General features: G+C 42.6%; 1 protein-coding gene across 1 annotated transcript in view; it reads left to right on the forward strand.

The window, feature by feature from the left end:
• Nucleotide 1: 1 nt before the first annotated feature.
• The window catches only part of AUTS2 (autism susceptibility candidate 2), a gene marked incomplete at its 5' end in the record, with an annotated part of 1,396,921 nt that continues 1,372,231 nt past the window's right edge, over nucleotides 2-24,691 (forward strand). Inside the window, one exon of the mRNA XM_006859845.1 lies at nucleotides 2-166. Coding sequence (XP_006859907.1) covers nucleotides 2-166 — 165 coding nt within the window. The remainder of the gene's footprint in view (nucleotides 167-24,691) is intronic.

The raw sequence follows: 24,691 nt of genomic DNA on the forward strand, positions 1-24,691 counted from the left end.
CGCCTCGTCGTCGGGCTCCGACAAGGAAGACAATGGGAAGCCCCATTCCTCCGCCCCGTCCCGGCCCAGACCCCCGCGGAGGAAGCGGCGAGAGTCCACGTCGGCCGAAGAGGACATCATTGATGGATTTGCCATGACCAGCTTTGTCACTTTTGAAGCGCTGGAGGTAAGGGGGGGACCCCACTTCTCTCCCCCGCCCCCCGATTTTCCCTTTATGCACGACCCCACTGGGCTGCGCCGGGCTCCAAGGCCTCTCCTCTCCCCTCTGCTGTCTGGGCTGTCTGTCTGTCTGTCTGTCTGGGTTGAAGTCTCATTGTTGGGGGGAGTCGGGGGGCGCGGGCGGGCGGGCAGGCGGCAGGAGGGATCGGCCAGTGGAGCCAGGGCTCCTCGTCCTCGCTCGCCTTTCCCTGGCGCCCCCTCCCTGCACTCCCTCCCCAGCAGATGGGCAGAAAGGAAGGGGTACAGGCAAGCACAACAATGCGCCCCCTCCCTGGATCGCTCGGCCCCACTCCTTCCTCCTCTCCCTCCCCAATCATGGCTTCTTGGCTGGTGGGAGTCTGTGCTGGGTTCGGGGCGCCAGTGGACGGGGCTCAGAGGACTTGCTATGTAGCCAGATGGCCGTGTGTGGGGATGTGTGTGTACGCGGGTCGCCGATGCCTTTCCGGGGTGTCCTCGGGACCAGAACCGAGCGGGTTTTGTGGTGCCTTTACCCTCTCTTCTCCTGCCTTTTTTTTTTTTTTTTTTGGTGAAGCTGGGGAAGGGGGCGTTTTCTCCTGGTTGGCAGAAAGGAGGGAGGAGGGGAGAGAAGAGGAAAGGATGGCAGAGCTTTCTGGATTCTGGATGGTGCTCTTCAGCCGAAAGGGTTAATTATCACATCATTTCGACACCTTCATATGCACATGTGTGTGTGTGTACATGAGCAATTTAGTTAAAGGACAGACAGAAGTACACCAGAGACTGCTGGTGGGAGGCAAGAATAAAATCCTAGATGGTGTCTGAAGGGCTTGTCACTCAATTGTCCCTCTCCTTTTGCTGCTTTTTTGTGTGTGCGTTCTTTTTTTTTTTTTTTTCTTCCCCTAAGTGATTGGCTTTGTGTGTGTGTGTGTGTGTGTGTGTCTTTATCCCTGGAGCACCTGCAGTGTCCATTTCCAAGTGCACATTTTCCTGTGGGCTGACCAGCTCCTGGAAGGTGGGGGGTGGGGCAGCCAGGGGCTAGAAGGGACTGATTGTCCAGGGGTCAGAGGCAAAGTATTTTGAAACAAGCTGGTTTGGTGCTAGGACTGATCCTCTGTAAATTTCACCACCTTCTATCCTACCCCCAGTCTCTCTATCCCCACTCCACCACCACTAACTCACACACACACACACACAGAGAGAAACACACACAGAGAAACACACACACAAGACTTTGAAATTCTGCAGAGTTGGACCAGCTTTCTTAAGGACACAACCAAGAAGACATGAATTGGTTTATAGCCTTTTCTGCACCTGATGTGATGTTGAAGGTTCCTGAAGGAAACTTTTTCCTTTTCTTTTAGTTTCTGCTGGTATTATGGTATTGCTTCAGATGCTTATATGCAGGCATTATTAATGACAACTTAAAGCCACACATACATGTTCTCTGTGTGTGTTTGGGTGTTGGATTGAAGGATTTTTCAAAGGAAAGCTTTTTCTGACAGCGTTTTTGTTCTGTGTGGTTTGTTCTTGGGCTGCTGGTGGTGATGGTGGTGGCTGGTGGCCAGTGGTTGGCAGTGGAGGTAGGGAGGGTGGTGCTGGTTGGGATTGTAGGCAACCATAGATTTGGATGTCTGTGATGGAATCAGTTACTCCTAGCTTCTAGATCTGATGCTTTGTGGGCTAAAATGGATCCTGTACAATTGTGTTATGTGTGCACCTCACCACTTGATAGGAGAATCCAAAGTGTGGCTCTAACTTTACCAAGATGGGAGAGTACTGTACTGTGTGACCTCTCTCTCACTCTCTGTCTGTTCTCTGTGAAAGCGGAATGGAAATGGCAGCCTCAGTCCTAATGGAAAATGCTGCCTGGAATCGGGTTCACCATTGCTGGCTGTAGTTGGTTTAGGATAATACTTGTAAGAACTGGTCACAAGTGGTTCTGCTTTCTGCATGGTTACCCTGGACCTCTGTGTGTGTCTCCTCCCAGTGTGCAAGAGGGGCACGCAGATTCCCTGGAGCATATTTGAAGGCCAAGTAGGGAAGGGTATAGTGTATGCAGTTGTTTTGGATCGTTTTGTTTTTAATAAGGGGGTATCTGGCATTGGGACTGATATCCGTTAGTTTGTGTGTATATACGCATATGTGGATAAACACACTCACACTCTGGTATATCACAGTTCGATGGACTCCCCACTTGGTTTTTGAGAGAAAATTTGCCTATTTTGGGTTATTAATTTTTAGAGGAGACGAAGTTCAAAGTGTGCTATTAATACTTTAATTTTTCTTTACTTGTGGTTATTTTTTTCAACTATTCTAGATTTAAAACTCAGATTACTGTGATTAAGTGAATGTGTGCTGCCTTCATGTGTAAATATTTATATATATGTATATATATGCATAAATACATACATACATACATATATATACTAGTTCTTATGTGCTGTCAAGTGGATTTAAACCTCCGACTTTGCATTTGGCAGTCCAGTGCTTATCCTACTGTTAACATCTCACTAGGAAATATATATATACATATACATATGTATGTGTGTATATATTTATGTACACACATAATCTTTGTGTGGGTCTAAAAGATCAAACTTTTGTATAAGTTTATTTAAAACTTCCTCTTAAAAGTAAAATTTACAGTAGAATAAATACCAGTGTATCCTACACCCAAGTTCAACAATTACCAACTCATGTCTGAGCTTGTGTCATTTAAATGCCAAACCTTCATTCCCAACTCTCATTGACTAATATTCCTATACATAAGTCTTAATTGATAAAAAGACAAAGCTGCAGGCCCTACACTATCATTACATACCTGCAGAAATTAGCCAATAGTTCCCCAATATAATCAAATGTCCTGTCAGTGTTTACATTTTAAGAGGCCCAGATTTTATAGGAAAACTATAAATCAACTTTGCAGTTTAAAACCACACAATGGAGTGTGAACATTCTGATGTTTATCTGGTTCTTTGGGAAAAGGGAAAATTGTTGGCTGCTTACTATCAAGTTTGTGCCATGTCGAATAATCAAAACACATGTGTCCTGGTCACTGCAATGAAGTCTCTGGTGTACCTCACTATTCAGTTTGGAAGATTTTCTGATCCATCAACGAGAAATGTGAGATGCTCATTAGGAAGCAGGGAACTCAACTATGAACTTAGACCTTTGTGTTACAGGAGTGTTTGTTAAGTGTTAAGAATTATTATAGATAATAAGGGTAACCCTGATTACATATTGTGTTGCTAGGCCTGGTGTTTAGAAATGAAAACAACTGTCACCATATATCAAAGCTGCTGGTGATGCGGTCTGATGATAAGAAACCAGAAATATTGGCTTGTTCAGAGAGGCTTTGGCAAGCTGCTGGAGTGGCCTACTGTGAATCTTAAGGGACACAGAACCGGACTTATCATTTTGAACTAAGTAGCTCATTCTACACTCCCTAACGCTGAAGGAAATGTGCTGATAGAAATAACTCCATTCCAACTGTTGCTTTATTGATAGTGGAGTCCAAGTAATCCTCTGGCCTCAGTGAGAATGGCCTCACTGCATTTTAAGGCCAATTAGTTCATCATCTTACTTTATGAGGATGCAAATTCTGGGGGTAGTGTTGAGATGCCTTACATGTGACAGTCAGTGAAATTGTCAGAGGTAGTTTCATATTCTGTAGGGACACTTGTCTTGCATAACTGTGCCCTGAAGTTCAAGTGAGTGATTGTGAAGAGTCTCATGATAGAAGATAAGAGGGTAGGTGAGGAGGCTAAAGTTGAGTGTGCTGTTCTTAACATTAGGCAATTTAGAAGCAGAATTACCATATAGATCTGATATTGTTTGTTTGACTGTTCTTTAAATGGAAAGATGAGTGTGAATGTTCCCAGATACCGTGTCTTTATTTAATAACCAACCCCCCCGCCCCCAAAGAAGTGGTGTCTAGCAAAGTATAAATGGAAATCCTGAGCTCCTTCTACTCTCAGTGTAAACTGATGTGCAGAGCCGGCTGTCTTTCTGTATTTGAGTTCTGTGTAAAGTAGAGGAGGATGTTGTGTGAGAATACGGCTGAAATTTTGACCTTGAAGATCCATTATCCCTTCCCTCCTTCCCTGGGTGTGCACCGTTCTCTGAATTGCCCCCTTTTGCACAACTGACCAAGAGAAGCAAAGATGAAGTTGACGGGATTGACAGACAAGAGGCCAAGTGGAGCTTTGCTGGCTTGTGAAAATGAAAACTTGTTTCTGGTGAATGGAGAATCAAGCCAAGACGTTCATGTGGTCTTCATTTCCTCGCTCGGGTTCAGGACTTATCCACACACCAGTGGCAGAACCAGGCTGTACAGGATTTGATGTACTTACATCATGTTTACAGGAGATAATAATTTATTATGGTCAAATCTCACATATTCAGTTGTTAAAAAAACAAAACAAAACACCAGTCATGGTCCTTGAATTGATTGGTCAGCAAATGTTTATGGAGTGCAAAACACAAGAAGAACTTCCAAGACGTCTAAAATAGATGTAGTATCTTGAGGGAGTATGCAGTTTCATTGATAAAATAAGCCCAGCAACTGTAAAATAATTATGAAAGAGAAACATGAGTGCTTGATACCCAGTGTGTGCAGTAGACTTTCAAGGAAGGGTGATGGGAGAGGATGAACTATTTGAGAAGGCTATGGGGGACTAAAGGATGGAGAGGTTTGGAAAGGGAGTTGTTGTTAAGTGCCGACGAGTCAGTTCTGACTCATAGTGACACTGTGTATAGGGTTTCCTTAGGAGCAGCTGGTGACCTTGAACCACCGACCTTGTGGTTCAAGCCAACCTTCCAGTCCATTGCATTAACCCGCAGTGTAAAAATGGGGATGGTGGCGAAGGCACAGAAATAAGATGAGTGTGAAAATGTGCTTTGATTAGTGCTTGGGGGCTGAGAAAGGCAGGTGGAAAATGATAAGAAATTAAGTAAGGAACTAGTGCTTGTTGGGGAGTTAGAAGACCTGTGCTTGACTTGGCCCTCTTAACTGGTTGTGTGACCTTGGGAAGTTATTCTCGAAAAGCATTTTTTTTTTTTCCCATCCGTTCGTTGAGAGATTCAGATTCACTTAGTGGAAAGACTGCCACACTGAAAGGGAACATGGCTCTGAATGTTATTCATAGGTATGTTTAAAGATTAAAAGAAAAAAAAAGTGATCTAAGTTCAAAATAGTTTTGGAATTTGCTGGGCTAGACGTAATTAAATGGTGGCTTGTCTTGCCAGTCATTTAAAAAAGGCTTTATTAGGGTAATGTGTATTTTGAGCACCAGAGAGGGGGATGTGATAATGCTTTATGTCCTAAATGTATTTAACTGCCATGCACTTGTATTCTGGGCATTGTAGGCCATACTCCAGATATGGAAATGCTGGAAAAGATTTTAAAGGTCCCATGCAGATTTTGAAACTGGGTGATCTCTGAGTCTTGGCTGGATGGATAGACAACTTGGAAAGCTAAGCATAGAAGTTAGAAGTTGGTGTGGGAAGGGTAAGCAGGAATGGTAAAATTTACTCATAAATGATGCTGGACAAGAGTCCTTGCTCTCTCTTCCTGTTCTCTTTCCTGCTTGGTTGACACTTTGCTGCTTCTTTGATTGCTAGCAACCCTTCTGTGAAGTGAGCATTGGTGAGTGTTTCTCATTAAGAGCTCTTCAGTGTGATAGTGGCCCAATTCTGATGCCACCAGGCTGCCCTCCAGCCAGTATATTTATCCTGAGTCCCTTCCAGTTTTATGTATTGCTGCCTTTTAGCAATCTGGGAATGAAGGTTAGATGAGAAAGGAGGTCGACACTGATGTTAAAACAGGTTTCAAATGAGCTTTCTTTTGCTCACTTATGTATGAAGTGGTAGTCCAAGAAGGTTCAGAAGCTCTCCTGTTACACAGCCAGAAAAAGCTGTGGTGATGTGTTTTTGTGTTGCATTTTCCACTTTCTAGCTTGAGAAGTTTGGCAAGGGACTAGGGAGTTAATGGGTCTATCCCAGCATTTAACTTCTGAATGTGTATATGGCTGTAGGATCTGATCAGAGGAGTTTCTAAGTAGCAAGAAAATTTGCAGGATAGGAAGTGTGCCGAGTAGTGTTTGTGGTTATGAATTCCAGCATTAATTATATTTACTGGATTGTAGTATTTTGATGTACAGAATTTGGCCATAAGAATTTGAATGGGATGAAGCTTAAGGTTGTGATGTGATGATTCCATATGGATCACAGTTTGCTACTTCAAACGTTTTTGGAAGCAAATTATTGGTGCCATGGTATGGCGCTGTGGGAGACACACTGGATTGCTGACCATAAGTTGGCAGTTCAAACCCACCAGCCACTCCTCAGAAACCATATACAGGGTTGCTCTGAGTTGGAACTGATTCTATGGCTCAACAGCGACGAGAGATAAAATGTTTTGGTAATTTAAAAAAAAAAAAAAAGAACTATGAAATTAGTGATTGAGCCTTTGATCCTTTTAAGGGTTTTATTCTCTAGCCGTCACTATTGAAAAAGGATTAAAGAAGTAGAAACAGCAATGAATGTAATGCACGAGTGTTGATTATGAGTCCCTTCTGTGTAACAGTTCTATGTATTAAGTCAAACTTAACTGGTGGTCATTAAGTTTGAGAGAATGTTAGGATTAGAAGTAGGGTCGCCGGACTAAGAAAACAACAGTAGAAGCTAGCTGTTGAAGGGACGGTTTAGGTACCTAAGGCTACCAGATTTGAAAGCCTTTGGATGGATGTCTACACCATTTCTTAATGGGGTACGTTTGTGTGTGTGTGAAGTTTGATACTCATACTTTATTTTGTTTTACCCTGTAATTGTATAGAAGTGACAATATACTAAATGTTACCTAACTTTGGTGTCTCATACTATTTTTCTCCTTAACAAACAATGCTTCTCCCTCCTCTCCCCCCCCCCCCCTTGGGGTTAAACTCAATAAGGTACATTTAGGAAAAATAACCAGGCAGTGTTATAACAGTTAGTCATCTGAGAAAGTTCTGGAAGATTTCTGGTGGATTTGAAAACTCATATAATTGAAATGTGGAAGAACAAAACAGTTAACTAATTTAGTCAAAGCAAATGCAGGAGAGGATCAAAACCATTTATTTGCAGGGGTGGTGGGGGTGGGGTCATGGCTAGCTGAAGCAGACTGTTTTTCATATATATATACTTTGTACCTGTTTGTTGTATGAATAGACCATTATAGAATTTTATCCTCCCATACAATGAGGGATGTGGAATTTAAGGCTGGGTAAATTGTGCATCTTCTTTCTTCCAAACCTGAGCTATGTTCTGCCTTTGTTTTTTCTAACCAATGCTTAGGGCGGAGATCATTTCTAGCTTTGTATCTAGAAATGGTTTGGAGTCCTTTCAGAGGACTGGTCTCCTTTATGTGGTTGGTGAATGGAGGTGAGAGGACTGGGTTTCACAGTCTCTGGCTGTCAAAGAAGGTCAAGGCAAGTACAGGCCTCTATGTATGGTGCTTCTTCCTGTCTGATTCTGCGCATTGCTGGGGGACCACTATTGCTGCATTCTTTGAAGGTGTTAATGTCACACTTTAATGCCATCTACCTCACTCCCACATTCTCTTTGACTGTCCACTTTTCAAAATTAAGAATGCAGTGCTTAAAAGTAAATCAGTAAATGGATTTAAGAAGCTGTGGTTGAAATGTAGAAACTTTACAATTCCAGACTGTCTTTGAACTGCTCCAGGTACTCTTAATGTTTGTTCAGGGAGGGGGAAGTGCTTGCCACAGTTAAAGTTCATCTTTCTGATTTCTCAATTCATGTCTGAGCAAACACCCCAACTGATCAACTGCATGCAAAGATCCTATTTGTTTGTTTTGAATACTTTAAAAAGTCATTTTGGCTTGTTACTTTTCCTCATGTGCCAACTTCAGAACTCCAGAAAATTCATGTTCAGTGAAATGGATTCACAGAACAGGGAAATTACCACAGGTTGTGATCATAGAGCATGTATGTTTGTCCGTAATAGAAGAGACATTTGTTCTTAGTTGTGACAGGAAGAGAGTCTTCAAATTACAGGTACTGTGTGGTTGCTGTTAGCTGAGGCAATTTGAAATGATTTTTGGCTCCGGCACAGAAACATAGCCAGGGAAGACAAATTGGCACTCTGGGTTATATGGGTGAAATCTGATACTTTTCAACTCCAGCTACATTCGGAATCTAGGACAGCCTTTAAGTCATTGCCAGGGTCAAGTTATGATGACACTCTAGGGATGCCATTTTTCTTGTGACTGCCCCATGCCTAGGGCAGCCACAAAACCAGCCTCATTTTAGGTTCCTGCAAAGCTTCTGTTGGCAGTATTCTTTTAAAGTTTAAAAAAACGAATGAAGAGATTGTAGTCCAGCACTACAATTACTGTTTAAAAGTAATGCTGAAGTAGATTATTCCTCCCCCCCATTCTCCCCTGCTATATCTGTAGTCTCTTAATTCAGTTATGCTTGCTAGCTAAATGTTACAGACTACATAGATGTTCTAGGAGCCCTGGTGACCCAATCCATGACCACAGCCATTCCACGGGAGAAAGATGTGGCTGCCTGCGTCTATAAAGGTGTGTGGACCTGGAAACCCTATGGGGCAGATGTACTCCATCCTACAAGGTCTACAAAGTCACTGTGATTCAGAATGGTGTCTCAGCGGAGGTGGAGTTGGTGTTCTGGTTTAGATAGATGTTCAGTGAATGCTATGTGAGAGAATGAAGCTATAGATGAAACAGTAATTGAACATTATTCTGCCACTTTTTCAGCCACATGCTAGAAATTCCAGTGACTTCCACTCATTCTTGCTGTACATGTTCAGTTGGCAGAAATAATGAGTATCTTGAACTGTGCTAAGAAATGATCTTATATAACTTCAGGTGAAATTATACTTCCAGGGGTTAAAGGAGAAAAACATAACTTTGAAACTGTGCACTGCTGAGTTCCACAAAGTTTTCTCTCTCCTCCTTTGTTTTGGTGATCACTTTGATTACTAGTGAAAATTGCTGTTTTAACATTCAAGTGTAGACCTAAGCCTTTAGGATGTTGGAGTCCTGGTGTGGCTCCGTGGGATAATGCAGTAGACTGCAAAGTCGGTTTGAACTACAAGGTCAGCAGCTCAAGCTCACCAGCTGCTCCTCTGAAACCCTGTACAGGGTCACTGTGGGTCAGAATCGACCCAAAAGCATTTAACACCAACACCAATTCTAAAGTTAGGGTGTAGACTTTTTTCACTCCAGCCACTGTTGGCAGCTGTGCTTTCTAAGTCACATGAGGCATCCCAGGCACAGATGTTGTCTTTAGTGATGCAGTTCTGCCTCTCATTTTGCAAATGAAAACACAGTCCAGAGGGGTTAATTGACCTGCTCAAGAGCACACTGGGAGTTAAGGCGCTCACGGTGTGATCCCAGCCTGCTTTTCTCCTTAGAGTACTTGGATTCCCAAGGATTGGGAACCTTGGAAAGAGGTTTTCCTAAAAACAAAAATAATAGTACAAATGAAGAGGAGCATGCATACTTGTAAAACTTTCTATTTTTTCCTAAGACATTTTCTGGTAGGTACTCACTATTGTTGTTATTGCTGTTAAGTGCCATTGATTCAAACTCAGCAATGATCTTGTATAGGATTTCCCAGGAGTCACTGGTGGCCTTGAACCACCAACTTTGTGATTAGCAACCAGTGCATATCCTGCTAGGACTCCATATTAAGAACCTTTATGAAGGACCCCCCACAGAAGGAGGCAACACTGGGAGAAGGTGGGATTCAGTGAGGTTACACTGTGGGGATTGTATGAATTGTTGAATGGAAAACTGATCTGTAAGCCTTCATCCAATTCACAAAACATAAAGAAGAAAAAAAGAAAATTAAAACTTAAAAACAACAACAAGTGTTTCCTTGGGGAGGGGATAGTTTTGTGAGTGTCATTAGCAAAAAGGACCTCTGCAGCTGTATCACCCTGTAACTCACTGAAAGTAACCCAATACATCAGTCTTTTAGTAGTCTGCTTTTCCTCTACTCTCCCCCCACCCCCTATAATGAGGGGATAAAAGAAAAAAAAATCTGTATGATGATAAGAGGATTTGTCAACCTTGAACACCCAGCGGAAGGATAAATTAATTATCTAGATATTGTTGTTGTTAAGTGCTGTCAAGTTGGTTCCTACCCCCAACGACCCTATATAGGGCTTCTGAGGAGCGACTGGTGAGTTAGAACCACCGACCTTGCGGTTCAAAGCAACTTTGCAGTCCAGCACATTAATCCACAGAGCCGGCCTTATTGTAACCCACGTACATTTTTTTTTTTAATTAAATGTTTTTATTTTGCATTGAGTGAAAGTTTACAGGGCACATCATCAGCTTCACATTCAACCATTCACACAGCTTGTTTCACAACATTGATTATTATCCCCGCCATATATCATCAGTTTACAGTGTCTCTCTCTATCCTCTTTAGCTTTTTTTTTTTTTTTTGGATGGGGGCGGACTTGGCTTATTGGAATTTACAGTCTTGGCCTTTAGGGGAGGCTTTTACATTTGTCTGTGGATATCCAGGGCTCACGTATGAGATTACTAACAAGCATTACTGAATAATCAGATGAGGGACAGTTTGTTATGTCTACTAGGTAGCTAGAGTCTGATCCTCAGAGCCTATGGTTTGGACGGTCAACAACGCTTGGGCCCACAGGGGCTTGGCCTCCTGACCGGGTCTGTGCTGTCTGCATCTGAGTCCTCCTTCTTCATTGATTGTTTAAGGGACGCTGCCTGTCTTAGGTGGTCAGTGCGAATTCCTCAGTCTTACCAGTCATCGAGACTCATTGCAGCATGGCAATGTCTCTGTCCCAAGTAGCCGAGGTTCCACGTGATCCCCACCCCTCTCTGGCCACACGTCCAGCACAAACAGCCGCCAACCGAGGAAGGCAGGGAGGGAGGAGATCAGCTGGGGACCCCACGCGCCCGACGTTGCCGGCCCACCACCTGCTCTAAGGTGACCAAGCAGGATCACCATGCTGAGGTTCAATCCAGTTCCTAGGGGATCCTATTCTCTAGCATGGGTAGCAAATGGGTACCCCACGTACATTTTTAACATAATTTTGTGGATAATTTATTTTCTTCAGCCTAGCCATCAGGAGAAACTCAGAGTAGCTCAACAGCATTGGGTGTGGGACATTTGAAACAAGTGAGCTTTTGGGTATGGTTGAGTTGAAGACTCTACCAAACTTTTCTTCTATAGAAGAACGTCTCAGAAGATTAAATCCACATGACATGCTGGCTAAGGCATCTTGCCTGTTTATTGCGGAACCAGAAAATTTATAACAACTGTTTGTCATGTGTCTGCATTCGTAGTTTTCGTGAGATTATACTAACATATCAAGATGGATGTGATTAAAACAGAAGCAGACTGACACCCTGAATGAAATGCAAGCCTAAACCCAGGATACCTGAGCCTTTGCCTCACATATTTGCTGTAGGGGGCAGCCAGCCAGATATGCAAATAAAAAGACGTTGATGAATATCCTCGGATTGAATGTGGTTTCAGAGAACCCAACTATTTTATTAATCTTTTATCAAGCATTGTTGAGATTTGCAGCAGCAGCAGCAGCAGCAATGAAATGTATTAATTAGGCAGACCAAATAGCTGCGGACCAGAAAGTAGGAAATAATGAGGGGACGACATGATTGATATATAGTCCTATAAATAACACGCTACTGACAAAAGGGGCTGAGTAATCTTTAGATCTGTGCTTGATGTCAAGAATGGAGTTGTTAAAACAGGATGTTGGAGTTGAACTTCAGAGTGGCAGCCTCCCAGAGAAAATGCAGTCCTACCTCTACTTACACTCTAGACAAAACTGGTGTAAACTGATTTTTTGTAAATTGGACCCAGTGCAGCAGCGGCATCTTGCTGTGAAAAATAGGAATCCATTTTATCAAGTGCAAGACTCCCCCTCTCTGCAAGGAAGCTGGGGTTCTGATAGAGTGGGTGTCTTTGGATCAGCATTGTTTTTTCTGTGGTACTTCTCTGCCCTCGTTCTCTGTACTCCTGGAAGATAGTGGCTGTGAGATTTGCATTTTCTGTTTAGGTTTCATATCTCACTTGTTCGGTGCTTCCAGGAATAATTGGTGGTGATTTGAATAAGCCCGCATCATTCAGATTTCAGAGCTTGGTTTTCAAGTGCATGCTAAGAAGGGCTTGCGGCGATGAATATGGAATCTGATTTCCATATCTCTTCCACTGGGGAGTCCAGGCATGTCATAACCACTTCAGAGTCATGATTGTACAAAGACACCCTGGCTGTAATTTTTCTATATGACAGTTCAGTTTTAAAATTGTAAAGATGCCAAATGTAGGGCTGTATTGTTATTAGGGAAGTCGGTGACATCTGTTATATCTTGTTAACCAGGGGAGGAAAATGCTTTAATCAAAACATCTAATTATGCCCTCTCAACTCATGAAAGATCCTTTGCTAAATTTTTTTTGAATTGGCTATAATGGAGGAAGCTGGCCTCTCCTGGAACTGTGAAGTCCATTTATGGGCAGTCCCTAGGTTACTAATGAGATGCTCCCCTCACTTTTCCTAAAGTCTTTAAGCAAAATTTGTAGGTGAGTCCGCACAGGTGCATAAAGTTCTTATTTTGTCATACTTTAGTGCAAGAAAAGGTTCAGAAGTCTTTTCAATAATTTGAAAAGCTGCGCATGCAGCAAGTGTAAGTGATCATGATGAAGAATTTGTTACAAGTCAGGGTTGGTTCAGCTATTGTCAAGTGAGGGCAAATTTACACAACGTTGATGGGCAAGTAGGTTGTTGGTGTCCAGGTGTGGTGCTAAAAGTACTGGACTTCTAACCACAAGATCAGCTGTTCAAAACCACTAGCAGTGACTTGATGACACTTAACGAACAGCATCATTAGTGCCATCAGGTCAGCTCCCACTCTTGGCCATCTTATGGGGTGCATTTTAGCCCTCAAACTGACATCTTTGCTCTTAACACTTGAAAGAAATCTTTTACAGTAGATTTGTCCAATGTAATACATCATTTGATTTCTTGATTTGATTCCATGAGCAATGATTGTGGATCCACATAAAAGGAAATCCTTAATAATGTCAGTTGTCAGTCTTTTCTCCATTTGTCATAATGTTGTTTATTGATTCAATTGTAAGGATTTTTGTTTTCTTTACATTGAGTGTAATCCATTACTGAAGGCTGTATTCTTTGATTTTCATCAGTAAGTGCTTCAAGTCCTCTTCCCTTTCAGCGAACAGAGTTGTGTCATCTGCAGGGCACAGGTTGTTGTTAGTGAGCATTCCTTAAATCCTGATGCCACTTTCTTCTATAGTTCAGTATCTCAGATTATTTGTTTAGCATACAGATAGAATAAATATGGTGAATGAATACAACTCTGGTGCACAGTGTTCCTGGTTTTAAACTATTCGGTATCCCCTTGTTCTGTGTACAGGTTCTATGTACAGCTTCCGTATAAACAAAATTAAGTGTTCGGGCATTCTCATTCTTTGCAGTGTTACCCATAGTTTGTTATGATCCACACAGTTGAAAGTCTTTGCATAGTCAATAAAATGCAAGTAAACATAATTCTAGTATTATTTGCTTTCAGCCAAGATCCATCTATTTGACTAATGATGTTGAGCTTGTTTTCCAGTCACTTCTTCTCACCATTGTAGTCAGTTTGATTCCAGTTTAGTATTCTATCTGGGGAGGTCCACATGTGTAGTTGCCCTTTATGTTGTTGAATAAAGGCAGTGAAGGAGTCATTGGTCTTGGAAAATGGTATCATTGGATCTCTATTGACATTTCTGTCACCAAGGCCATATTTTCTAATTACACATCTGTCCTCTTTGTTCCCAACGTACACATCCTAATCATGAGTAATCATGAGTAATCGCACGTTTTATCAATTTCAGACTGCAGAAGTTGCTTATTGTTGTTGTCATCAAGTTGGTTCTGACTCATAGTGACCCTGTATAGGGTTTCCAAGAAACCACTTGTGGGTTTGAAACTCCAACTTCGAGGTTAGCAGTTCAGTGCTTATCCTACAGCGCCACACCATCCTTGGCTTAGTGGTTTGTGTGTGAATTGGAATAATAGTGGTATTAACTGGTAAATGTATGGATATTCTTCTGTCACAGACAGCAGTGTGCTTCAAGATAGATTTTGAAATGTTCTTTCTGGGATCGTAAACCATTTGACTGTTCGATTCAGAATGGCCAATACTTGTCCATTTCAGTTCACTAATGCCTAGGGTCTCAATCTTTATGCATTCCATTTCATTTTTTGGCAACTTCCAATTTCCTTAGATTAATACTTCATACATTCCAGGTTCCAATTATTAATGGATATTTGCAGTTGTGTCTTCTCATTTTGAATTGTGCCCTTTCAGCAAACGAAGGTCCTGAAAGCTTTGTCCTATTCACATCATTAAGCTCGACTATACTTTGAGGTATATTTATGGTGCTGCAGGATAAGCGCTCGACCTCAAGGTCGGTGTGAACCACACTGTCGGCAGTTCAAACTCACCATCCACTCCTTGGAAATCTTACACAGGGTCGCTATGGGTCAGAACCGACTCGATGGCACTTAACAGTAACAGCAGTATTTTGAGGAGGCAACTCTTTTCCAGATGTATTTTGAGTACCTTCCTGCCTGAGGGACTGATCTTTGGATATATCAGTGTTTCCCTGCTGTTCATAAAGGTTTTCAGGGGCTAATCCTTCAGAAGTGGGCACCTGTTTCTTCTTCTTCCTTCTCTATTCTCACTTTGTAGGCTCTGCTAAAACCTGTCCACCGTGGGTGACCCTGCTGGTATTGGAAACAACAGTGGCATAGTTTCCAGTACCACAGCAACACAAAAAGCACCAGAGTATGACAGAATGACAGATGTGTGGGGAAAGGACAAGTAGGAGGTGCCCCCAAGTCTGACATTCATACCCTGAGTACCTGCCTGTACTCTTTTCATTTTGTAAAAGTCTTATCCTTAACCATGGTGATAGAGTGTTTTCAGGTTATTATACTGCCTTTATGCAGGGTGTTGAAAATAGATTATTCTCAAAAACTGTCTAAACTAGTGTGAAGTTTTTTGGTATTGTTTCCCCCCGCCCCCACATAATATATGAGGCCCCCAAAACACAGAGGGCGTTTGTGTCTCCAGATGTTGACTGTGAGCCTCCTGGGGAGGGGGCAAATGATAATTGCAGGTGAGAGGCATGGGGATAATTCTGTCTGCTTGCTGGGAAGCGCGATTTCACACCTGAATGTTGGAACCTGGTGTTAAGACTGTTTCCTTGTTTTAAAATAAATTTTATTAGTCTGATACAGCAGTGGACCAGATTGTTCTAGGTCACCTTCAGTCGAAGTAATAGAACTGTTTTTAAATATTGGCATACAGTGTGATTCTGGAAATCTTGGCGATGTTCAAGTGTCCTTTAGTACACTACCTGGAAGCAGCAGCAACTATTTCACTCAGCCTAGCCAGAGATCACCTTTTAAAACTGTTAACTGTTTTGGCATGTGGAAATCTACTTTGAATCATTCCAACTTCAAAACCGAGCCTGTAAGGCCATCCTTTGCTATATTTCTACCCAAAATGGATTTGGGCAGCAGTTCTTACTGTTTCCAGAATCAGACACAATCATACGAATAGCAATAATACATGAACCTTATTGATTATTTTAATGCTGGGCCATGGATTAAGTTGGAGAGGTGCTTTTATTCCCTAACTCTGGGAGCATTTCGTCTTTCCAAAATGATTTCCCTAGAGATTGAGATTTTGGGGCCAGCCTCAAGGAGTTTTTTGAAGTGTTGAACATGACACGAGCAAAGTACTCTTGTTTTCTTTGGATTATAATGTGAAGTTCAAGGTGCTATTCATTTTTCGTGGTCTTTTGGATAGTCTGTAATGACTTACTGCTCATGTTACTTGGGAATGAGAGAAAGCCCGTACTTTCTTCCTCAGTTCTTTTTTTTTCCCCTCCCCCTATATTCTCTACCTTTAGTCCCCATTTTCTCCCTGCATCTGTCTCCTTCCGGGGACATTTGAGGCTCTCGAAGTTGTTGCTCTCTTTGCTCAGTAATCTGTGTACTTTAGTTGTTGCTAAGTGCTATAGAGTTTGAACCACCAACCATGAGGTTAGTTGTTGTTGTTAAGTGGTGTCAAGTGAGTTCTGACTCATAACGACCCTGCATAGGATTCCCAAGGAGCAGCTGGTGGGTTTGAACTGCTGACTTGGTGGTTAGTAGTCCAGTGCTTATCCTACAGCACTGTACCAGGACTCCAGTTGTGTGTAGTTGATATTCATTGAATACTTATTTGCAGCTGTTTTGCTGCTACCAAATTGCCACAAAGAGAACTTTTTGGAATGGGAGCTCCTGTATACTGAGCCCTCAGTCTGTGCCAGGCCTCGTGTTCAGGACTCTGCTGTCATTGTCTTATTGGAGGAGCCTGTGTATAAATGAAGGGTATCCCTGCTTTACAGTCGCAGAAACTGGAGTTCAGAGAGGTTAAGTCAACTTGCCCTTTCTGTTGGTGCCCCTGACCCCTTCACACTCAGTTTCATACAAATACTTTTCATGAGAAAGCCCCACATAGACCTCTCGCTGGTAGACCACATTTGTTCGTTGTTGCTGCTGAGAACTGTCTGGGTTACCAAGGGATTTCTAGGTGTAGTAATAGGATTGAGGTCCAGGGGACTACCTCACCATCTTTTGGGGAAGTTCTTTATTTTGTCTTCAAAAGCCAGAAGCTACAGTTAGGTGGCTGCCTCTCATGGCTGGAGTATATTTGGATTTTTTTTTTTTTTTTGGTGGTGTTTTTTGTTTTTCTGTTATTTCACTGTTTAATCCTTCATTAAGAGGTGACCTTTCCCAGGCCATAATGCTAAGGTAGATTGTAAACCTTTACCAAAGACAAGGATTCAGACTGATCAGTTGCTGGCTTCTGTGTTCCAGCCCCAATACTTACAGTTACGTCTGGAACAGAAGTGTAAAATCATACACGGTTCTGGTGCCTTCTCACAGGCCACTGTAGGCATAAGCTCATTTTCCTCACTAAATCCCTAAGTATTTTTTCTTGTCTGGCTTTAAATTATCCTAGCAAGTAGCACTTCTCTTGGAAATTCATTCTACAAGAAAGCAGACCTTACTGCTGTCACTATGGCTTTTTTTGTTTTAAACTAATAGGTTCCCTATTCTTCCCTTGAAAGACCTTACTAAACAGCTCTTTGCTTTTCTTGGTATCTATATCTTGAAGATACCTGGTGACAAATAGCCCATTATTTCCTTTGTCATTGTTTCCTTTCATTATTCTAAGCACATTTGCAAATTGATCTCCCCCCCTCCCCATCCCTCCACCCAGCAGAGGTTTGTTGATTCTACAAAGAGTATGCTAATGAATGTGACAGTTAGATTTGCTTCTTATGGAAATTCCAACTGAGATTAGAGTACTGTGCTTTCTGAAGAACAGCTCTCCCACTGCTCCATCCCATCTCTTGGGAGCCAAGATGAGCCCCCAGGCACTTCATCCTTAGGGTTCACACGTGGGTGGTGACCATCCCTTGGGGTGTAGTATAAGGACTCTTCAAATGATTTCTGGGTGATTATGAAGCACAGTCAAGTTAAACTCGTCTCTGGAAAGTCCCTTTATTTTTGAAGAGAGGTAGCAGTTTCTTTTTGGAACCACAGGATGCTTTAAGACAGTCTTACCCTCTCCTACTACCTCGGTGAACACAGTGTACTTCTGCACATCCCAAATGGAAATAGTTTTGTTTTGTTTTTCTTTATCAAAAAGTTTATTGAGAATTGTTTTTTAACAGAGGTTGTGATCATAGGAGAGACCCAAGTCTCAAAGCATGACCTTTGAAATTTAACTGTTGCCAGAACAATCTAATCTAAGTGGAACTATACCTCTTAACTCAAGATTTTAAAAAAGGTAAAAACGATTAGACTTTACTGTTATTTATTTGTAAAATATGAGTTCAATGTTACCATGGGACCACTCTTGAGTTTTGAACTCGATGGTAGGAACTGTGTGCATTTGTAACTTTCCTTTGTGTCTTGTCAAGCGCCTCTGGTGGCTTGTAACACCCCTTTGTGATGGTTTTGATTAAGTAACCAGTGTGAAGATGGACCAGCAAGAGATGGGTGTCAGTCTCCCTGAGCAGGTCCGTGGGAACCTTCTGTTTACTGTTTACATATCAACATTCCTGTAGATTTCTACATCTGCTGCTTATATTTCATCTGCTCTCTGTTTCGTATGATATACCTGGGATTTGCGACAGAGAGATATGTATGCACTGGCTGATTTGGAAATTGCATTGTTGAAATACAGCCCACATGGCCATTGTAAAATGGTTAGTACTGCATATAATTGCGTTCCCAATGATGTGCTTTGTCATTGCTTCCATCTTCCAAAAAGTACTCCTGTAGCTGGCTGACAGCAATGGCGTCATTAGGAAACATATGGACATGCACAGGCATCAACTTGTCTTTAGTTTAAGGATTGGAATACAGTGGTAGAGGACTGGGCACCATGCTTTCAATCACTAACTCTTGCCTAGTTCCGTGCTGTAGATGGGATGATACAGGTCCTGATTGCTGGGGTGTTCAGTCAGTCTCTTGCCTCTCTTCCCTGCAGCTGAGAGGAGGGATCTTAACTGGACAAGGACCCACACTGTATCAGAGCCTTTGTTGAATCCTTTCCCAAGACACTCCAACCTCTGTTTTCTTGAAGGTGAGCCCAGAGCAGTCGAAGGCCAGGGGCAGTTTTGATTGGGAATCACCCAGATGTGAAAAGAGACAGAGCAAGGAGTGAAGTCAGGGAACCACCATGTGGTAACCCTGCTGTCGGAATTTATGTCTTCTACTCTATTTGTCCTGCTTGGTTCTGGCTCCAGCATCCCATCTCCTCCCTGTCTCCCCCAAAGCAGTGGGGTTACTGCAGTCTAGAGGCTTGTGGTAGGTTCTGGAGGCTCAGGGACCAAGGACCTATATGACAGAACCATGTGAAGAAAGTACTCCACAGCCCCAACCCCTCCCTGCCTTGTGGAGTTGGATTTTCTTTCTTGTCTTCCACATAGACTGACTGGTTGTCCTTGTTGCCTGGTCTGCTAGTAGATGTTTTAAGGATGTAACACTTCTGGGACCTGGTATACTTTGGGTCTTCAGGGCCCTTGATGTGGAGAAGTCACAAATGGGAAGTCACTGGCCAAGTGCAGTGTACCTCTTTGGTGCATCTAACAGAGGTGACAAGAGCTTGGCGATCATGTTGGGTCCTGGTTGTGGGGCACCTCAGGGGACACTGAGTCAACCTCTACTTGTCTTCTATATTATGATAAGATTCTCTTTGGATGGAAAGAAAACATCTGGGTTCTTTTACTGTTATTGCTCCTGTTGTTAAGTGCTGTCATTTCTGACCCATAGTGACTCTGTATAGGGTTTCCAAGGAGCGGCTGTTGAGCTTGAACTGTCGACCTTGAGGTTCAAATCAGCATTGTAGTCCAGTACTTTAACCCACAGTGCCACACCAGGACTCTATTGTTCCTTCAAGAACTATTTATTAAGAGCTTTAGCATGTCAGACAGGCTCCAGAAGTGCTGGGATGAATAAGAGAAACAGGTCTGCATGGGGGACATGCTCTAAATAAACAAATAGATAATATATAGGGTGGTGACGATTTAAAAGCAGAGTAAGGAGGTTGTGAGAAATTGGTGTGTGTGTATGCACACACAATTTTATAGACGGTGGTGTAGGGATGGTCTCTCTGAGGAGGTGAGATTTGGGCAGAAACTGAAGGCAATGAGGAAGCAAGAACCGTGGGTATCCAGGGAAGAAGGTTCAAAGAGGGTAAAGCCTGTGAGCTGAAAGGCTTTTGAGGAAGGAGTGGTGTGTGTGAAGATGGCTGACTGTGAGGATGGAAGGAGGAAGATGGGGAGGTAACTGTAATAACATTGGCCTTTAAACTGAGTGACATGAGAAACTTCAAAACAACTCAAAACATAACTGCTCAAGGCTCTCATTTTTCAACTGAAGAACGTTTTTAAACTTGCCCAAGATCCCCTGATGGTGTTAAAACCAAACCAGATCTAGAACTTAAAATGTCATGCTGTTTTGGGGGGTAGCAAGGAGCATCTTTTGTAGACAGGAAAATTTGTGTCTCTTTTCTCGTTCTCTCAAAAGACAATCTTTAGGGATCTCTCAGTGCCCAGTCACCACAAATTGGGAAATAGCTTTGCTCTTTGTACCAGAATCCACTACCATTTGGGTGATCATCTTAGTATCAGCAGCAGTAAGGACAATAACGGTGATACTAATGGCTAACATTTATCAAGGGCTTACTTACTGTGTGGGATACTGGCTGTGCTGAAGGCTTTTACATGCATTACCACATTGTACCCTCACAGCAGCTCTGCCAAGTAAGCCTCATGATTATTCTCCTTTTAGATGGGAGGAAACGGAGGCTCAGAGAAGTGGAATTCCAGCAGACGTGCAGCTAGAAAGCTGTAGTTGTTGTGAAGTGCCGTGGAGTCGGTTCCAACTCATAGCAACACTGTACAGGGTTCCTGAGGAGCAGTTGGTAGGTTTAAACTGCCGGCCTTGTGTACTCCAAAAAGCTGTAGAGTTACAACTTAAATCCATACCTCTGATCCTTGAAGTGAAGTAAAAACCCCAGATACCACCACTGCATACGCCTTATGAATCTAAAGCCATTTTTTGTTTTTTTTGTTTTTGTACTTGTGCTGCTGAGGACCATTGTGTGACAAGGTTGCTTTAAAATATGTGTGTGTGAAACAATGTGTGTATATATGTTTACATGTGAAGTACTTTAACCCACTTTAGTGTTTTGCCCTGTATTTTTTTAAGATTGCGGGTTATTGTTTGTGTGTTCTGAGGAGGAACCGAGATAGTTGTAAGCTCTGGAGCAGATGACTCTCAAAGCTGACAAGGTGGAGGAGCCTTTACCCAAGTGTAAGAAAGATCCGAGCTACCCAGGCTCCTCTGTTATGCTGTCAGAAATGAGCATGCTTGTCTATCTTTGCCGGGTTCTGTGTGTTTATAGATGTGATGAGGAGTGAGAGCTCTGCTGGCCTTCATTTTTTCTCTACTGAATTTTTCCACGTTGTTCTACTTTCCAGCATCCTAGGGGGTTATGCTTCCAGTATTGTCTTCCATGTCTACCCCTCGATTACTGAGGGGGGTTGTATTTCCATTAGGTAGTTATCAGGTGCTTAGAGACCAGGTGTGGGACTTCAGAGAGGATTTACTGAGACATTCACAAGTGGATGTTATTGTGCATTTCATGGGAAATCAGTGGGCAGATACAGCTTCCTTTAGGAAACCTGGACTCACACACGTCTTTACAGGAAGGCTCTGAGCTATCTGCTGGCAGTTGATATTTGCTTGGCCTGGGTCACTACTGTTAGCAGTAAGATATGGAGTGAAATGTGTGGGAAGATGTGCTTGCTCACAGCAGTGGTTGGTTCTTTGTGGATATAGCTGTGACTATGAACCGTGACTTCTCTCAGACACCACTAAAACAATATAGCAACCTGCTTCTGGGAAGATGTGCAGCCTTGGAAAGAAGGCTTACTCTGCCCTAGAGGTTCTGTTACGAGTGGAATCCACTAGAAGACAGTGCTTTTGCTTTGTTTTGTTTTTAATCTCTTAAGGAACCCTAGTAACATAGTGGATTATGAGCTGGGCTGCTAACTGCAAGGTCAGCAGTTCAAATCTACCAGCTGCTCTGCAGGAGAAAGATGAGGCATTCTGCTCTTGTAAAGATTTACAGCCTTGTGACTCCACATCACACAACCACCATGGAGACCTGGTGTGGTACTGTGAGATAAGCACTGGACTGCTAATCGAGGAGTTCAAACCCACCATCTGCTCCTAAGAAGCCCTACACAGGGCTGCTATGAGTGAGAACTGACGTGATGACACTAAGGAAAACAGCATTGACTTTAGCTCCTTGTGATAGGTACCTTTGCCTCCCTTTTGACTACTCATCCACTTCAGCAAACACGAAGGATATTCAGAGAAGTTTGTGGAAAAATGAAATTGAAAGATAATGGGATTTTTCAAGAAACTTTTTGAAGTCCTTTGTAGGTTCTGAGTTTCTTCTTTGTGCCAGGCATCCTTCTAGGCACTGGGGTGAAAAAATTGAAGTCAACTAAAGCCCCTTCCCGTATGACCTGACACTCTTGCCGTAGGGGGTGGGTTCCGCTTTCTGGTGTCATTGTTCGTTGCCGTGTCTGAGGGAGGAAAAGGTACTAATAATCCTCTCATAGGAAGGCTCTAGGGGAATAATGTGACAGGCAGGAAGCGTTTTTGCCTAATTTGGCTTAATTTAAATGTTTGTTTGGATCCTGAGGATTTCTTTATGAGAAAGTTAAACTCTGGGACATTAAAGTTTGTAGGGCTTTGGAATGATACTCATTTTTTTTTTTTTTAGTTACATAATGCGGTGAGGATGAACTAGATGAATTTAGGAAAGGTGCTGCTAGAAGCAATGACATCCCGTTCTGGTTTTCCTGAATTTGTGTTTGTTAAGTACTGTTGAATCGGTTTGTTTGAAGCTGTTGTTGTTAAGTGCCATTGAGTTCGTTCTGACTCACAGAGTCCCTTATAGAGTTTCCGAACATCCGATATTGTGGTTCAGACCGACTTTGTAGTCCTTGTAGTTCAAACCGACCTTGTGGTCCATTGCTTATCCTAGTGCCACACCAGGACTACTTTGAAGTAGAACCTCAGAATTCACTCGTGTGCTTATTCATTTAGGGACAGGAGAGCAGAAAATGAATTTAATTCTAGGAGTCCTGTAGAGTCAGAACCAACTCGATGGCACTTAACAAGAGCAACATACTAGGTAAGGTAGTCTTGTTGTGGAACTGTAGGATAAGCACTGGATTGCTAACCACATAGTTGGCACTGAACAACAACAATAGGAGAGATCTTTAGGCTGCTTTTATTGGGGGAGAATTACACCTGTTACAGTTTTCCCTAACAGTCAGGGGTTGGCCACTGACGAAACCACTGGCCCCTGATTCATTAGCAGTGATATTTGAAATCAGTGTAAAAAGTGCATCTTGAGAAGAAAGTGTAACATTTGAGGAGAAATTATTGAAAACAAAAATGTTACAAGTTTAAGGGCTAAGTGGAGGAAGGAGAAAGTGACCTTTGTTAACCCCTTACTGGAGCATCATCTTCATCAGATAAAACAATCCCACTGTGGGAAAAAACCCTTTAGACTTGTGAGCTCTTAAAGAATTATCTAAAAAAATTTGAAAAGGACTTAGAATATGTTTTATCAACTTTTGGATTGCTAAATCAGGTTTTGGCTTTCAGGTGTGAGTGAGTGGGAATGGGTGCCGGTTGTTGAAAAGGGTGACTTCTTTGTCCAGTTCAGGCTTTCCTGGTTGGTTTAGAAGCCAGTGCTCCTGGGGGACTGTGTGCTTAGGTAAAGGAGACACCAGTCTCTGTTTATCTGCCTAAATCAGTAGGTTTAAGAATCAGGGCAAGGATTTCTGGGTATTCATAGATGTGAAGATTACACTAAAAGTTACGCAGAGATGTGAGACCTTTTCGTTTCCCCCTTGATTAGAAGGAACAGCACATGGACGGACTTAGTTCTGTCATAGTTGTCAACTTTGTCTCCACAGTCAGAGAGGTTCTGCTTCCACTCTGTTTTATGCTGACGACTGTAGTGATGTGTTCATAGCAATGACAGCTGACATTTATTGAGTGCCAAGTATTATTCTAATCGCATGAATCAACTCATATAATCCTCACTGTGGTCCCATTATGAGGTAGGGATTGCTGAACCAAAACCAAACCCAACCCACTAGATTCCAACTCACACTGACCCTATAAGGGAGTGTTTTAGGGTCTCTATTTTAGAGGACAGGACATAGTTCTAGAGTTTATACCCAGGGCAGGCTCCAAGTTCTGGCTCCAGAGCCTGACTTGAACCACGATGTAATGTTGCTGTCAGTGCCATTGAGTTGGTTTCAGTGCACAGCGACTCATGGCCACAACAGAAGGACACACTGTCAGACCCGGCACCATCCGCACAATTGTTAGGTTTCAGCCCATTGTTGCAACCACTGTGTCAGTCCTTCTCACTGGGGATCTTCCTCTTTTTCATTGATGTTCTGCTTTACCAAACATGACGTGTGCCTCTCCAGGGAGAGGTCCTCCTGATAACATGTCCGAAGTACGGGAGTCGAAGTCTTGTAATCCTCACTTCTAAGGAAGGAGCAGATTTGTTTGTTCTTCGGGAAATTCAGTGTTGTTTGCCAACACCAGATGCAACTGTTGCTCTTGTTGTGTGCTGTTCGGTCGGTTCCGACTCATAGCCACCCTGTATAGAGTTCCCAAGGAGTGGATGGTGGGTTGGAACTGTCAACCTCGTGGGAAGTAGTCCAGTAATTATCTACGATGTCACACCTGAATAAATGCTTCTTGAGAGTTTTATTCTGATATTGTTTTACTGGGAATTCC

The sequence above is a fragment of the Chrysochloris asiatica genome, unplaced genomic scaffold (genome assembly GCF_000296735.1).
Source record: "Chrysochloris asiatica unplaced genomic scaffold, ChrAsi1.0 scaffold00034, whole genome shotgun sequence".
Classification (NCBI taxonomy): domain Eukaryota; kingdom Metazoa; phylum Chordata; class Mammalia; order Afrosoricida; family Chrysochloridae; genus Chrysochloris; species Chrysochloris asiatica.